An 18,019-nucleotide genomic window follows, 5' to 3' on the forward strand; every position below is an offset into this window, starting at 1 on the left:
GAGCCTGAGCAAGGTCTATAAAAATGATACCAATTACTGTCCCACTATTTTGCTGCAGAAAGTTGGAAAACTGACTACTGAAATTCAACTGAACATTCAGATTAGTAATTCTAGTTCTTTTTCTTGTCATTATCTTTTAAGAAATTTACACTGAAATCTATAGAAACTACTAGCTGTTTCTTCATGTCTGAAAGGTACCTCAATAATGCATGTAGACTTCTCATAAGTAGCCGAAAGTTTCCTAGCGAGATCAGTCGACTGTTACAATTATTGGAGAAATATTCTGTAGTAACAGTGCACAAACACATTCTGTCCAACTTTTACATATGTTGCTTTAAATGTTCAGAAATGTAAAATTTTACACTTCACATAATGAAAGAAATGTAGTGTTTATGACTACAATGTAATGTTCTATGACTACAATACGGATGAGTCACTGTTGTAATCAGCCAACTCACACAAATAACTGGGCAGAACACTTTGTAGGGATATGAAATGAAACGATTACATAGGCTCAGCCATGGGTAATGCAGGCGGTGGACTTCAGTTTATTGGTAGAATACTAGAGAAGAGCAATCAGTCTACCGAGGCGATTGCTTACAAATCACTTGTGTGGCCAGTTCTAGAACATTGTTCAAGTGTGTGGGAGCCATACAAAATAAGACTAACAGGGGATACTGAAAATATACAGACAAGGGCAGCACAAATGGACACTGGTTAGTTTGACATGTGAAAAAGTGTTACCAAGACGCTGAAGAAACGGAACAGGCAGACTCTTGAAGATAAACAAACTACCGTGAGAAAGTCTACTAACAAAGTTTAAAGACCCAGATTTAAATTATGTCTCTAGGAATGTACTACAAAGTACAAACAAACATTGTTCCCACGCTCAATATGTGAGTGGAACAGGAAGAAACTAATATCTGGTACAATGGGATATACCCTCTGCCATGCACTTCACGGTGGTTTGCAGTGTATGGATGTAGATGTAGATGCTGCAACTCCTCCTATGGCTTGTAATCACATATAATTATTTTGTAAACAGCTGGTTTGCAGACCCACATTTACTGGAACATTTTTGCTTCTATTATCCTGTATGTTTATCGCTGTCAGTTTTAGCTACTAATTACAACACACCGGTACAAAAGTTGACAGTCTGGGGCCTCTGTTGGTGCTCTCAGCTCTGTGCACAAAGTGGCTGCTTGGGCCTCAAATGGCTCTGGGTTTATTCAGATGATACATGATTCACACACATTGTTTGTTGTTGTGGTCTTCAGTCCTGAGACTGGTTTGATGCAGCTCTCCATGCTACTCTATCCTGTGCAAGCCTCTTCATTTCCCAGTACCTACTGCAACCTACATCCTTCTGAATCTGCTTAGTGTATTCATCTCTTGGTCCCCCCTACGATTTTTACCCTCCACGCTGCCCTCCAATACTAAATTGGTGATACCTTGATGCCTCAGAACATGTCCTACCAACCGATCCCTTCTTCTGGTCAACTTGTGCCACAAACTTCTCTTCTCCCTAATCCCATTCCATACTTCCTCATTAGTTATGTGATCTACCCATCTAATCTTCAGCATTCTTCTGTAGCACCACATTTCGAAAGCTTCTATTCTCTTCTTGTCCAAACTATTTACCATCCATGTTTCACTTCCATAGAAGGCTACACTCCATACAAATACTTTCAGAAATGACTTCCTGACACTTAAATCTATACTCGATGTTAACAAATTTCTCTTCTTCAGAAACGCTTTCCTTGCCATTGCCAGTCTACATTTTATATCCTCTCTACTTCGACCATCATCAGTTATTTTGCTCCCCAAATAGCAAAACTCCTTTACTACTTTAAGTGTCTAATTTCCTAATCTAATTCCCTCAGCATCACCCAACTTAATTCGACTACATTCCATTATCCTCGTTTTGCTTTTGTTGATGTTCATCTTATATCCTCCCTTCAAGACACCATCCATTCCATTCAACTGCTCTTTCAAGTCCTTTGCTGTCTCTGACAGAATTACAATGTCATCGGCAAACCTCAAAGTTTTTATTTCTTCTCCATGGATTTTAATACCTACTCCAAATTTTTCTTTTGTTTCCTTTACTGCTTGCTCAATATACAGATTGAATAACATCGGGGAGAGGCTACAACCCTGTCTTACACCCTTCCCAACCACTGCTTCCCTTTCATGTCGCTCGACTCTTATAACAGCCATCTGGTTTCTGTACAAATTGTAAATAGCCTTTCGCTCCCTGTATTTTACCCCTGCCACCTTTAGAATTTGAAAGAGAGTATTCCAGTCAACATTGTCAAAAGCTTTCTCTAAGTCCACAAACGCTAGAAATGTAGGAATGCCTTTCCTTAATCTTCCTTCTAAGATAAGTCGTAAGGTCAGTATTGCCTCACGTGTTCCAGTATTTCTACGGAATCCAAACTGATCTTCCCCGAGGTCGGCTTCTACTAGTTTTTCCGTTCGTCTGTAAAGAATTCGTGTTAGTATTTTGCAGCTGTGGCTTATTAAACTGATTGTTCGGTAATTTTCACATCTGTCAACACCTGCTTTCTTTGGGATTGGAATTATTATATTCTTCTTGAAGTCTGAGGGTATTTCGCCTGTTTCATACATCTTGCTCACCAGATGGTAGAGTTTAGTCAGGACTGGCTCTCCCAAGGCTGTCAGTAGTTCTGATGGAATGTTGTCTACTCCGGGGCCTTGTTTCGACTCAGGTCTTTCAGTGCTCTGTCAAACTCTCCACGCAGTATCGTATCTCCCATTTCATCTTCATCTACATCCTCTTCTATTTCCATAATATTGTCTTCAAGTACATCGCCCTCGTATAGACCCTCTATATACTCCTTCCACCTTTCTGCTTTCCCTTCTTTGCTTAGAACTGGGTTTCCATCTGAGCTCTTGATGTCCATACAAGTGGTTCTCTGATCTCCAAAGGTCTCTTTAATTTTCCTGTAGGCAGTATCGATCGTACCCCTAGTGAGATAAGCCTCTACATCCTTACATTTGTCCTCTAGCCACCCCTGCTTAGCCATTTTGCACTTCCTGTCGATCTCATTTTTGAGACGTTTGTATTCCTTTTTGCCTGCTTCATTTACTGCATTTTTATATTTTCTCCTTTCATCAATTAAATTCAATATTTCTTCTGTTACCCAAGGATTTCTACTAGCCCTCATCTTTTTACCTACTTGATCCTCTGCTGCCTTCACTACTTCATCCCTCAAAGCTACCCATTCTTCTTCTACTGTATTTCTTTCCCCCATTCCTGTCAATTGTTCCCTTATGCTTTCCCTGAAACTCTGTACAACCTCTGGTTCTTTCAGTTTATCCAGGTCCCATCTCCTTAAATTCCCACCTTTTAGCAGTTTCTTCTGTTTATCTACAGGTCATAACCAATAGATTGTGGTCAGAGTCCACATCTGCCCCTGGAAATGTCTTACAATTTAAAACCTGGTTCCTAAATCTCTGTCTTACCATTATATAATCTATCTCATACCTTTTAGTATCTCCAGGGTTCTTCCATGTATACAACCTTCTATCATGATTCTTAAACCAAGTGTTAGCTATGATTAAGTTGTGCTCTGTGCAAAATTCTACCAGGCGGCTTCCTCTTTCATTTCTTAGCCCCAATCCATATTCACCTTCTTTCCCTTTTCCTACACTCGAATTCCAGTCACCCATCACTATTACATTTTCGTCTCCCTTCACTATCTGAATAATTTCTTTTATTTCATCATACATTTCTTCAATTTCTACGTCATCTGCAGAGCTAGTTGGCATATAAACTTGTACTACTGTACTAGGTGTGGGCTTCGTATCTATCTTGGCCACAATAATGCGTTCACTATGCTGTTTGTAGTAGCTAACCTGCATTCCTATTTTCCTATTCATTATTAAACCTACTCCTGCATTACCCCTATTTGACTTTGTATTTATAACCCTGTATTCGCCTGACCAAAAGTCTTGTTCCTCCTGCCACCGAACTTCACTAATTCCCACTATATCTAACTTTAACCTATCCATTTCCCTTTTTAAATTTTCTAACCTACATGCCCGATTAAGGGATCTGACATTCCACGCTCCGATCCGTAGAATGCCAGTTTTCTTTCTCCTGATAACGACGTCCTCTTGAGTAGTCCCCGCCCGGAGATCCGAATGGGGGACTATTTTACCTCCGGAATATTTTACCCAAGAGGATACCATCATCATTTAACTATACAGTAAAGCTGCATGCTCTCGGGAAAAATTACGGCCGTAGTTTCCCCTTGCTTTCAGCCATTCGCAGTACCAGCACAGCAAGGCCGTTTTGGTTATTGTTACAAGGCCAGATCAGTCAATCATCCAGACTGTTGCCCTTGCAACTACTGAAAAGGCTGCTGCCCCTCTTCAGGAACCACATGTTTGTCTGGCCTCTCAGCAGATACCCCTCCGTTGTGGTTATACCTACGGTACGGCTATCTGTATCGCTGAGGCACGCAAGCCTCCCCACCAACGGCAAGGTCCATGGTTCATGGGGGGGTCACACACATTACACTGGGAATATAAGTTGTCAGATTGTGCTATGAGTATTGTCAAACAAAACAGCAATTCAATGTTGTTCTCTCATCCAATGCAGGGTATTAGAGTACAGACTGTCTACTACCTCCCTTACCTGTTTCTCAGGTGTAAACATGATGGTGCTGCCACACTGGCTAAGGGGGCAGAGGTGGGCAGGAGGAAGAGAGAAGGATTCTGTCTATGTTCCTCTCTGTTACTGATGGGTCAACCAACTGAATGTAATATCCAATTGGCCACTCACTTGCTTTCTTGTTCAGTCATCTTCTTCATTTGCGTGGAACTAGTCTCTGCAACCACTTCAGCCATCTGAATGTTTGACACTCGGTCTGCTGATGTGAATGGTTTTACTCAATGTGAGGCAACTCACTGATACAAGCCTCCGCCAGTTACATCAGTTGTACGATTGTTTCCAATCAGTCACGAGGTAGGACTGTTTTCACTCACATACTTTTACAGCCTTTACAGGTATACATACACCGTGATATGGGTTGCCGTCCTTTTTAGAGGCAAAAACATATCAAAGAGAGGTAAATAAATAGTTAATTTCTATAAACAGTGTGTATATGCGGACAAGGAAAAAAAATTCCTGTATTCCCGGTTAAAAATATACTTTCTCTTGAGTGCAAATACACTGTTTCCGTGTTAAGTAACAGTACATTTTCCCTCAGAACTGTAATACTTAGCAGTCCTTTGAATCATCATGGTTTTATAGACCTGTGTAGAATTTCCTGCCATTTTGAAAAAAGAAAATCAAGGGGAAAAAAATTGTAAAGATCTTTGACATGCAGCAACATGTACGCTACATATTTTCATATTACAAAAGTATAAATTTGAATTCCACCAAACATCGCATGTTACTTTCCGAAGCATTGAAATCGAGGTGCGTTTTTATAAGCCAGTCATAGCTCACATCACGTGATCTCGCCATCTGATGACGGCAGATACCCAGGGCATAGGACACATGATGTAGTCAGCCAATAACAATATCACTGTTAAGTAGCACAAACACAGAAATAGGAAAAGTTAATGGTTTGAATTAATATACATACTGTTACTACAAGAAAAGCAAAGCTTTCACATATATGAGTAATATTGGTCACCAAGATTAATAAGCTGCAAGAGAAGCACAAATTTCACATATAATACTGATCTTTTTGTGCGTGTTACACTTTAATATACACCACACAAATGTGCCAGTAAAATTTTTAATAATGACATAAATGTCTGATCATCTGGACTCTAAATTATTCTAAACGGTCATATGCAAAGAGTTGATTTTTAAATGACAGTCAAACACTCTGTGATTTAATAAATTCATCATCCATTCTCGTACATAGTTCATCTTGCGTCAAAGGAAATTTACTTTGAAAGTAACACTTCTCAAACCACCATTGACAATATTTTCATGCGACCTGTTAGAAATAGGTTCGTTTCAGCAGTTGCCAAAGAGTGCCAGGTAACAGGCGTCACTGCGCTTGCAGTTACGATGACACAGGAAGTCCATATGTTTGTATGTATAAAACATTAAAAGACCTTAAATTATGTCATAAAAGAAACAAGACATCAGAGAATACTTCAAGAGCATCCTAACAACATCAGAATTTCGTGAACCATACTAAAATGCACAATTCGGCTTAAAGTGCACATTTGTATGTCCAGATTCGGATGTAAATTTTCTTGGAGTACCAGTGCTGTATTATCTCATGATTGGTTCTTTATTATGACATAACGCCATAAGTGCTAGAAGATGAAAATGCGCACTTGAAATGCAATGAACAGTTGAAACTAACCAATATTGTGGAATTAAACATTTAGTTTCAAATAAATTGACTGCCTCAGCAGAAAAGATTAATAAAACCAAATTTCCTTAGCAAACCGACAAACATAACTTCATTGATCTGCAAGGCGATTAATACCCGACTGCCAGAAAGGCGGAAATAAAATCTGAAGCTAATAACATTTTTGCCTTCTGTAATTGTTTGGACGTATTTTAATTCCCTTGATAGCTCCCGGCCATAGAAATTTGTTTTGTTTTTAGTTGACACGAGAGCAATATACGAAGACAAAACAGCAAAATCACTAAACATAAACACGGGTCACGTGGAGACTTCCCACCTCCCCACTACAACTCAGACTGCTCTGTGTATCAGTCCCGGGTATACAATATTTCCGAACCAGGGCAATACTAGATAGTGGCGCCACCCCCCCCCCCCCCCCACCCTCGAGCATTTGAGGTAGGATGCCACTAATTTTAAAAAAAAATCGACTTTTCAAAAATATGTTCATTTTGTAACGCACGTCTTTCTGAAGAATATGATATATAAAACATACATATTTGAGGAGACGTAAGACAGTCTTAAGTGTGCCAAAGTGCAGTGCCTCGCCTCTTCACACAGAATTCTCTACCACGTCTCTGAATTTCGCTCTGTGGAATTCAAACGTGTATATTTTGTAATGGATGCCATCAAACTATATTCAGGACAGTGGAAATTAAAATGTCCCGTGGTGCCTCTCCTGCTCCCAGTCGGCTGGTTTGACACCCTGCCCCCCCCCCCCTTTTTTAGAACTCTTCAGAAAATTTGCACTCTTTATTGCCTATTAGCCAATAACTCACTGTTGTGTGTGACATAAAATTAAATATCAGATACACAAAACCAGTAAAGGCAACAGACAAGCAAGACAGTACACATTTCTTCAATCCTTAAGTCTTAGCATTTCTTTCTCTCTAATCTTGCTACAGCTTTACATGGCATGCTTTCCTTTCTGCAACATAATCTATTACCTCATCAAAGTCTATCAAATGTTTTGCTACGCGAAAAAACAAAATGTCATTGTCTATTAGTGAAGAAGCTGTTAATACAAATAGTACCCAAGACTGGTGTGGTTTCATCACTACAGACCCTGCAACCAGTACTGGTACGCACGTGTATGCCAGAATCATTTTCCAGCTATTAAATCGAGCTCATTTGTATGCTCGACAGACTGTCACCGAGAAAAGAGTTCTTTTGTGTAGGCAGTCGGGATGATTACGATGAAGTTTGGTTTTTGGGGTGCTCAACTGCACTGTCATCAGCACCATACGAAGTCCCAATTTTTACACAGTCCAATTTTTTCACAATCCCATCTAGCCACTGTCATGAATGACGATAAGGAGGAAGTGATGAGGACACCACAAACACCCAGTCCCCAGGCAGAGAAAATCCCTAACCCGGCTGGAAATCGAACCCGGGAGCCCGTGATACTGAGGCAGCAACACAAGCCACTAGACCACGAGCTGCAAACTGGTTGGCTGGGGTCAACAACAGTGGTCCAGAGCGATGTTCTGTGAAAAATGCCACTTGAGAGTGGCAAGTGATTCCGGCCATCAGTTAAAGTTGGGAGAGAGGGGAATACCTTACACACCACAGAATATTGGCGGACTACTGAACATTTGCATGAGGCACAGTTCTACATCTACATTTATACCCCGCAAGCCACCCAACGGTATGTGGCGGAGGGCACTTTACGTGCCACTGGTGCCACTGTCATTACCTCCCTTTCCTGCTCCAGTTGCGTACGGTTCGCTGGAAGAACGACTGTCTGAAAGCCTTCGTGCGCGCTCTAATCTCTCTAATTTTACATTCGTGATCTCCTCTGGAGGTATAAGTAGGGGGAAGCAATATATTCGATACCTCATCCAGAAACGCACCCTCTCGAAACCTGGACAGCGCGCTACACCGCGATGCAGAGCGCCTCTCTTGCAGAGTCTGCCACTCGAGTTTGCTAAACATCTCCGTAATGCTATCACGGTTACCAAATAACCCTGTGACGGAACGCGCCGCTCTTCTTTCGATCTTCTCTATCTCCTCTGTCAACCCGATCTGGTACAGATCCCACACTGATGAGCAATACTCAAGTATAGTTACAGCAAAGTGGTTTGCATGGAGATTATTATGTATCCTCCCTGCCATTTAGATGCTGGTACGTCCAGACTTCTGTCTGTGGATGACAATGCCTGCCCACAAAGGGCTGCTGATGTGTCTGACACACTAGAAAGTGAAGATACCGAGTGCAGGGAATGGCCTGTGTACTCCTCGAACCCAAGCCCTACAGAACACACCTCGGATGCTCTCGGTAGACGCATCTATCGATGGACACTCCTTCCCTGAAATGTACGAGAACTGGAAATGCCTCGAGAGACGAGCGGTACAATATCCTCCCCGAGGGCTCATGAACAGTTTCACAGCCAGCACGTATAACAGGTGCAAAAAAGTGCATTAGTGCCTGACGAGGGCATATTCAATGCTAAGTGTCCGATATCATCCTCTGTGTGTTATCCTGCTTTCCAGTACGGTGAAAACTGTACCATTTTTTGTTACAAATACAACACTTAGTCTTTATTATGTACGTACAGTGTTTTGCGTCACCTGCCATTGCCTGTGATTATCCCCATCCGAATATGTCTCTGTTCCTTAGAAACTGCCAAGCAGTGTAATCGTTCGGTGACAATCACCTGCTTTTCAAGCATATACTGCCACTTTTGGGGAAGTATTTTGTCACAAATAATATTAGTCAGTATTTGTTAACATTCTACAGATGGTCGACCGGCCCAACTTTCGCCCAGGTGAGTGTAGGAAGCCGTCTATGAACTTCATTCAGATTGGCAGAACTGATAGGAATACTACAGACTGCTTTCACTTGGAAAGAAAGTGCAAATAATTCAGTCAATAAGGAATACTATAGCAAAATGTACCAATTTTTTCCATTCAATTGCTGTCACAGACTGACGTCACTCAAAAGGATTTAAAGAATAATTATTTAACCACTACATGAAATTATTATCAATGCAGTTGACCGTTTTCATTAGATTGTTACCATGGACTGGTTTCACTCAAAAGAATTAACCGGTAGTTCAGTTCATTCGTAAAACTATAACCGAATGAGTCGACCGTTCTCCGGCAACTCACCACATTGATCGTTTTCACTAGTCCGTTCCTATCGCTACTCTGCAATCTGGCGAGTGGCACTTAACGCAGTGTCACAGAAGGTGAAGCAGTAAAATATCAGAGGCACGGTGACTCACGCTTCTCGTACTCCGGGTCGGTGCAGACGAGGTCACGGCACAGGTCACCCCCCTCCATGGTGACCTCCAGGTCGAAGAAGAGCGGCTCCAGCTCCGGCTGCGGATGTGGATGCGACTGCGGGTGCTGCTGGGGGGAGTGCGATCCGCTGCCGGAGCCCCCCGCCTGGGGGGTTGCGTTCGCGCCCAGCGACACCGACGAGCCGGTGCGGCGGTGGCCGTGTTGGTGCTGGGAAGGCGGCACCTGCGGCAGCCGAGCGCACCGTCACTCTCCCTCGTATCTGCTTATTAGTGAAATTAAGGTAACAGTGGGTTACCGACCTAAATTTGTGATCGGACTGGGGATGTCTAGGTAGGTGGCACACAGTGTGTTATCTCAGACGGCTGTCTGTTTTTACAGTTGCATAAATAACTTCAGGTACCTTCTGTTTTTCTTTTTTCTTTTTTTTTTTTCTTCCTTGTGGTTTTGGGGCGCACAACTACAGTGGTCATTAGCGCCCAGACTAAATTATGAATGCACTGCGAGGCACAAGGTTAAAACAGCAACTAAAAAGGACAACACTATAAAAGGCAGATTAACAGGCAAGGGATTAAAAGAAAACAGCATAATCAAATGTACTTAGACAGGGTTGTCAACTGGATAAAACGAAGAATGCGGATCAGCTGCTCCCGGGTCATTGGCTAAAATGGCATCCAGAGTACACGGCAGGCCGAGATCAATGTGCAGTGTATTAACATTCGGACAGGATGTTAAAATGTGGCGTACCGTCAGCAATTGCCCACATGGGCAGAACGGCGCCGGCGCAGCCGTCAGCAGATGGCGGTGGCCGAAACGGCAGTGTCCGATTCGTAACTGGACCAAAATGACCTCCTCCCGCCGAGAAGGGCACGATAAGGTCGTCCGAGCCGTGGGGAGAGGTTTCGAGGCCCGAAGCTCGTTTTCGGTAAGTGTAGCCCAATCGGCACGCCACAGCGATAAAATGCGCTGACAAATGACCCCGCTAAAACCAGACGAAGGCACACAACAAGAAGCTGTCCGAGGCTGGAGGACCGCAGCCTCGGCATCTTCAGCTCCGTTCCCAGGGATACCGACACGGCCGGGAACCCACATAAAGCTAACCGGAGAACCCTCGTCCGCCAGCTGCCGAAGAGAGCGTCGGATCCGGTGCACAAAAGGGTGAACCGGATACGGATCACTGAGGCTCTGGATGGTGCTCAGGGAATCAGAGTTTATTCTGTGTGTCTAACAGTGTGTCGCAAATGTCCAGAAACACTTTAAAAAATTTATTGTTGCCAAATAAGTAGCAATAAAAAGTAGCAACATACATGATTCGAAGGAGTAAACTTTCAAGTTATTTTTCTCATTGCACATATGACGCCTAATTCCACGTAGGGTCACTAGATGGTACTGTATTCGACACGGTGCTTTCTGCAGCTGAGAAGGCTTTCTGTGTTCTACAATTTGATGAAACAAAGAGTGCAATGGATGTCCAATGTAAATTCAGGATGAAGTACAGGAAAGTAGCACCGACCAGAAAGGCAACCTACAGTTGGCACATAATGTTCATTCAAAAGGGGTATTTGCACAACAGAAGTGGTTGGCCAGGGACGAATGCAAATGACATTGAAAGAGTAAGAGAGCTCTTACGAGGAGTCCGACAAAATCTCTAAGCAGAGCTTCATGTGAATCGAAAATGTCAATGACGACTGTGTGGCGTGTTTTGCGTAAAAATTAAACACGAAACCGTACAGATTATAATTAGTGCAGAAGTTATATCCTAAAGACAAAGACTGGCGATTCGAGTTTTACTGTGCGCTGCAGATGAAAGATGACAGTTTTGTGAATTCGATAATTTTTTTAAGATGAGGCAACATTTCATACAAATGGCACAGTAATCTGGCACAATTGTAGGATTCGGAGAACAGAAAACCCGCATAATATTGTCGAACACAAGTGAAATTCTCTGAAGGTCAATGTTTTATGTGTCACGTCTCTCAAAAACTTTATGGGTCTTTCTTCTTTGAAGAACCTACTGATACTGGAGTGTACTTCCTTCAGATGTAGCTGAACTGGTTAATGCCACTGTTGCAAACAGAATCAGAGAACTTTGTCCTCCAGTTAGATGGTGCAACCGCACATTTTCACTGTGCTGTTAGGGTACATCTGATCACAGTGCTACCCAACCATCAGATTGGTCGTGGTGGAGCAACAGACCAATGTGTGCTAAAATGGCCTCCTAGGTCCCTGCATGTTACCCTTGTGATTTGTTTTTATGAAGTTATGTAAAGGATCTTGTTTATTTCCCTCCTCTTCCCAGTGACGTTGTGCAATAAAAAAAGGAGAATTGAACCAACAACAGTAACAGTCTCGAAAGACACAATGGCCCATGTATGGCAAGACTTCGATTATTGTGTCGGCATTTGTAGGATCACATGTGGTTCCCACATGGAGTGTACATGAAGTGAAGGTTGCTGAAAAAAACTTACAAGTTTACTCTCTCAAATTACATGTATTGTTACTTTGTAATGCCACTCGTTCAGCAACAAAAGTTTTTAAAGTGTTCCCAGACTGTATACTAATGACCAGTACACAATATTAATAGTAACCTCAGATTATTTGTAGATTATACAGTTTCCTGTAAGGATGTGTTGTCTGGAAAAATCTGCAAAAATACACAGTCAAACTTCGACAAGATTTCAAAATGGAGCGTACATTGGGAGCTCACTTTAAATGTAAAACTGAGAACTTCCAGAAACGCAGAAATTACAGTATCAATGAGTCACAATTAGAACTGGTCAACTTGTACAAATACCTGGAAGTAACAATGTGTGGGGATATGAAATAAAACAGTCACATAGGCTCAGTAATAAGTACAGCAGGTGGCAAACTTTGGTTCACTGGTAGGTTACTTGGAAAATGCAGTCGGTTTACCAAGGAGATTGCTTACATAACACTTGTGCAGCCCACTGTAGAATACTGCTCAAGCGTGTGGGACCTTTACCAAATATGGCGCAAGAGCACAAAGTAATGCACAATATTTTTTTTTCCTCCCCTTGTATTGCAGCTGGAAAGTTGAAATTACAAGACGATATGGTTCGAATGAAACTTCCTGGCAGATTAAAACTGTGTGCCGGACCGAGACTCAACTCGTGACCTCTAAACATTCCCCAGGCTGTGGCAAAGCCGGGTCTCTGCAATATCCTTTCTTTCAGGAGTCCTAGTCCTCCAAGTTTCACAGGAGAGCTTCTGTGAAGTTTGGAAGGTAGGAGACGAGGTACTGGCAGAAGTAAAGCTGAGAGGACGGGGCATAAGTCGTGCTCGGGTAGCTCAGTAATAGAGCACTTGCCCGCGAAAGGCAAAGGTCTCGAGTTCGAGTCTCAGTCCGGCACACAGTTTTAATGTGGCAGGAAGTTTTGTATCAGCAGACACTCCGCTGCCATTCTGATACAGTTTGAAGTTTGTGCTACAAAGGGTATTTTGTTTTCACGTACAGCTCTAGCGAGAGAGGCCCTAACTGTGAAAAACACACAGTGTGCACGTTACTGTCATCAAACTGTGAAGTGCAGCAAACTGTAGTTTGATATTTGTGGCCCAAGGAGCGTAAACCGAGTAACATTCACAGGGACACGCGTGGCGTGTATAGGGACGACTGTATGGACCGTAGCAATGTCTCCAGCTGGTCTGCATTCTTCTGAGAGGGCCGCATCAACCGTAGTCATTTGACACACTGTAGGCAGCCGGTAATGCTGCAACATAGCAGAACGGTGGAGCCATTGAGGCAGCAGTTTTGAACGACTGGCATTTGCAACTGCGAATTTTATCGCAGCAGTTCAATATTTCCTACGGTGAAGTGTACGATACTGTTCGTGTCACATTGAAATTTCGTAAAGTTAGTGCTCACTGGGTGCCTAAGTACCTGACAGACAACCACAAGGGCCAGCAAACGATAACAGGCTCGACCCACTTAACACTTTACGCCACAGGAGGACACGACTTTTTGAAAGGAATCGTCACTGGTGAAGAGTCCTGAGCATACCACTTCATGCCTGAAACTGGGCAGACCTATATGGAGTGGAAACGTACCAGTCCACCAACACGAAAAAAATTGAAAGTGGCTCAATCTACTAGGGAAGTGCTTGTGGTAGTGTTCTGGGATACGCATGATGTGTTATTGGTGGACTTCATGAAAACGAGCACTGTGAATGCTGCAGCCTGCACTAAAGTTTTGGTAAAGTTGCATCCTGTCCTCCGTGACAAATGCCAGACCATTAGTGTTGACAGTGTCAAACTTCTCTGTGACAATGCTCGCCCACACATTGCCACTTCTGTTTGTGATAAAATTACGAAATTCGGATGGGAGGTGCGCCAGCATTCACTATACAGTCCAGACCTTGTACCGTCAAATTTCATCTGTTTTGTTTCGTGAAGAAACTACTGGCTGGACAACACTTTGTGACAAATGCGGAAGTGAAATCGGCAGTCTGCAGATGGCTGTACTCCAACCAAATGGACTTCTAGGAACAAGGCATACTGAAACTGGTACTGCACTGGGAGAAATGTGTCGAGAACAATTGGCGACTGTGTCAAAAAGTAAGTAAAAGATGTAAGCTCATTTGTAATTTTTATTTGGTTACCTATTAAACTTTTTGGTAGTAAAATTATTGCACGTTACTGTCCCTTATAATACTAGCAGGGGATACTGAATGTATACAGAGAAGGCAGCACCTATGGCCACAGGACGAACCTGGTCTAGCAGATGCCCGAAAATACATGCAAACAGTCCTGTGGGAGTCTACTTAAACAGTTTCCAGAACCAGCATCAAGTCAGGCATACAGGAATATTCTACAACCCCCCCCCCCCCCCCTACATATTACTCCAGTAGAAACTACCAAGACAAGGTTATTCTAATTACAGCACACAAACACACACTCAAGTGCCTGCTTTTCCCGAGCTTTATACACAAAACGAATTGGAACAGGCGCAAGTAACTGTTTGAGTGGGAAGTACCCTCTGCTGTGCACTTCACAGCGGTGCTGCAGATTGTAGATGTACATGTAGACAACTCTCAGGCAATAAAAGCAGCCCCACTTCATAAGCAACAACTTGTGCTTTTACTGTTTCACACTCAATCTTGCGATCATGTGACAGTTGTGCAATTATCACAGCTTCAGCTGTTGTTTGGAAGTAATGCAAGTTGTGTGTGTGTGTGTGTGTGTGTGTGTGTGTGTGTGTGTGTGTGTGTGTGTGTGTGTGTGTGTGTGTCGTTCTCTGAGTTATTACACAATATTCTGTGACTGAACAGGTAACCATAAACCATATCATGAACCATAAATGATTTATGAAGACTAGTGAAATTTTTTATAAATAATTACCCAACTCCAGCATTCCTGCAAAAAGTAGTGGTCAGAAGACACCAGGAAAATGGCAGTCCAGTTCTGACATCTATAATTCTAAGCATTACAGCAAGCCTTCAGTTCAAAGTGTGACAATGGTGGCAAACCTTTTGCAGAAAATTACTGCTTGCCTGAAAAAATTTGGCAGCTTTTGGTATTAAACATACATGCTGAAAAGGGAAGATGGGCAAATGTCACATAATGACAAGGAAAATGCCAAAATCATGGTAAAAGCATTTAGTAAACTTTTGAATTGTGAAGAATTCCAGGAACTTTTAGCAATTAATACAGACACACCCATCAAGACTCCACATGATCTCGTAAATCCTCCAACAATCCAAGAGGTGGAAACAGCACTCGGAGAGGTGAAAAGTTATAAGGCATGCGGAGAAGACCAAGTTTTTGCAGAAATGTGGAAATATGCCCATGATATAGTTCAAACATCCTTAGACATAGCTCTAACAAAAATCTGGACAACAGAAAAGTTTCTAGAACATTGGATCACAGCCATAATCCACCCACTCCACAAAAAGGGAAATAAAAGCAACCATAATTACAGAGGTATCTCTCCCTTAGACTGCACATACAAGACTTTCTCCAGAATTCTATACAACAGGATGAAAGAGCAACTAGAGGAAGAATTAGGTGAATAGCAAGGAGGCTTCAGACCGTGGAGAGGCTGTGCAGAACAGATCATCACTTTAAAATTAGCCACAGCATATTACAAAAAACGAAATAAACCTCTTATAATAACCTTTGTGGACTTTAAAAAAGGCATATGACTGCATCCATAGACCTTCAATGTTAAAAATCTTAAGAAATTTTGGGCTCCATACAAAATTAATCAAATTGATAGAACTCGCCTTAACCAACTATGTATCGAAAGTCAAGTTCAGGGGGGAACTCTCTGATCTATTCATCATAAAAACAGGTTTAAGACAAGGAGATTGCCTGGCATCCCTGATGTTCAACTGTGGTTTAGAATTCATACTGAGGGAATGGTACAAGATTAACCCAAAGAACATCCAAATTGGATGACCCAAAGACAACATAAGTTTACATTGTTTAGGATTTGCTGATGACTTTGCTGTAGGAAATAGCACAGAAAATTGGTCTTGGAATATCCTTTGAAAAAACTGTTATCATGTTAACTGACCCACCACTCATAAACAAAATTGCCATAGGAAATCAAGAAATGAAAACCGTAGATAAATTTAAATATCTAGGACAAATCATAACATAAAACCTCAATAAAAAGCCAACATCGCATAACAGAATAGACAAATTGATTACAGCACAATTATCACCAAAAACACCTACAACAAAGAGAGCCTGTCAATTGCAACAAGATTAAAACAAAACAGTCACTCAACCAGAAATAACATATGCAAGTGAAACCATCTTCAAAACAACTAACACTGCACAAATAGACAAAATACTCAAAATAGAGAGAAGAATCATCAGAATTTGCATCAACAAATCATACCAGAAAGATGGGCACTGGAAAGTAGCTACAAATGAAACAGTCTACAAGGAAATAGAACCGGTAATGAGTACAATTGGGAAGAAATGCATTTCATTTTTCAGACATCTAATCAGAACACCAGAGAACAGGATCATCAGGAGAATAATAGAAAAATTGTGGAACATTAAGTCACTGACAGACAGCAACACAAAGATCACGAGAGGGGAAAATAAGAACTAGCGGGCCAAGGTAGGAGGACTGCTACCTCGGCACCAGTGTCGGCTGCCTCATTTCCTGTCAGACCGATGTGACCGGGAACCCTCGTAAACATGACAGTGGCTCCATCGAGAGTCAGCAAGTGAAGGTTTTCTTGGACCCATTGCACTAAGGGATAGACTGTGTAAAGCACAATGAGGCTCTGAAGAGCATCACGCGATTCGAAAGTCCGTCACCGGAAGCACTGCATAGCTATATGCAGGGCAAAGAGCTCTGCTGTAAATACTGAGCAGTGTTCCAGAAGCTCATACTGAAAATGTATGGTGCCAATGACAAAGACACACCCGACACCAGGGTCAGTCCGAGAGCCATCAGTGTACACAAAGGTACTATCAATAAGTTTCATGCAAAGGTCAAGAAACTCACACCGAAAGACACAATCTGGTGTAGTGTCCTTAGGCAGCGAATGAAATCCGAGGTAAACACGAGCCGCCATACGAAGCCGAGGTGGTGAGGGGTTCACACCTGTCGGGAAAGTAGCAGGTAGTGTGAAGTTAAGCTGCCGGAGCCATACCTAAAAGTGAACTCCAGGAGGTAACAGAGAAGAGGGACTTGCCCCATACTGGCGGTCAAAGGAGTCATCTAAGGAGGACGTGTAGGACGGGTGGCCAGGCACGCCAGACGAGAGGCACAAATATCTGCCGAGGAGAACATTATGTCAATGTGACCGAGGTAGTTCGGCAGCTTCTGCGTACCGAATCTCAACTGGGCTAGTGTATGTAAAAGGCACCAGTGAGCAAACAGATGCCACGACAGTGGATCGTACTTAGATGATGTAAGATGAACGGATGTGCATATGCATTAACAAAACACCCACAGTCTAGTTTCGAGCGGACAAGGGACCGGTACAAACAGAGGAGGCTGGTCCGATCCGCTCTCCAGGAAGTACCACTGAGGACGACCGGGTACAACAGAGGGCCCAACAAATGGAAGAGTGACAGGTCCGAGATGTAAAGACAGTGGAAGAAACCCACTGTGCCAAAGGGAAATTCATAGAAACGAGTTTATCACTGGAAAATCGATAGCAACCGTCGATACTCCATGAGTAAAGACAATCCCGATATCGCCGAGGCCTCCACTCAATGAAACAAGTCCGTGGAGAACTGCAATAGCCCACAAAATCGTCAATGAAAAGGTAGCCAAAGGTGCCCCATGGAAGGCAGGCCATTATAGGGTTAATGGCAATAGGAAAGAGGACGACGTTCGGGACAGAATGCTGAGGCACACCAATTTCCTGGATAAAAGTGTCCGACAA

General features: G+C 42.6%; 1 protein-coding gene across 5 annotated transcripts in view; it reads right to left on the reverse strand.

Moving 5' to 3' along the window:
• Positions 1-18,019, reverse strand: part of LOC126108581 (sorting nexin-13-like) — a 417,686-nt gene that overhangs the window by 300,033 nt on the left and 99,634 nt on the right. For all 5 annotated transcript variants that reach the window (XM_049913874.1, XM_049913875.1, XM_049913873.1 and 2 more), the window contains exon 6: positions 9,632-9,872. In XM_049913874.1, the coding sequence (XP_049769831.1) occupies positions 9,632-9,872 (241 nt within the window). The remainder of the gene's footprint in view (positions 1-9,631; positions 9,873-18,019) is intronic.

This window comes from Schistocerca cancellata, chromosome 11 (genome assembly GCF_023864275.1).
Source record: "Schistocerca cancellata isolate TAMUIC-IGC-003103 chromosome 11, iqSchCanc2.1, whole genome shotgun sequence".
NCBI lineage: Eukaryota > Metazoa > Arthropoda > Insecta > Orthoptera > Acrididae > Schistocerca > Schistocerca cancellata.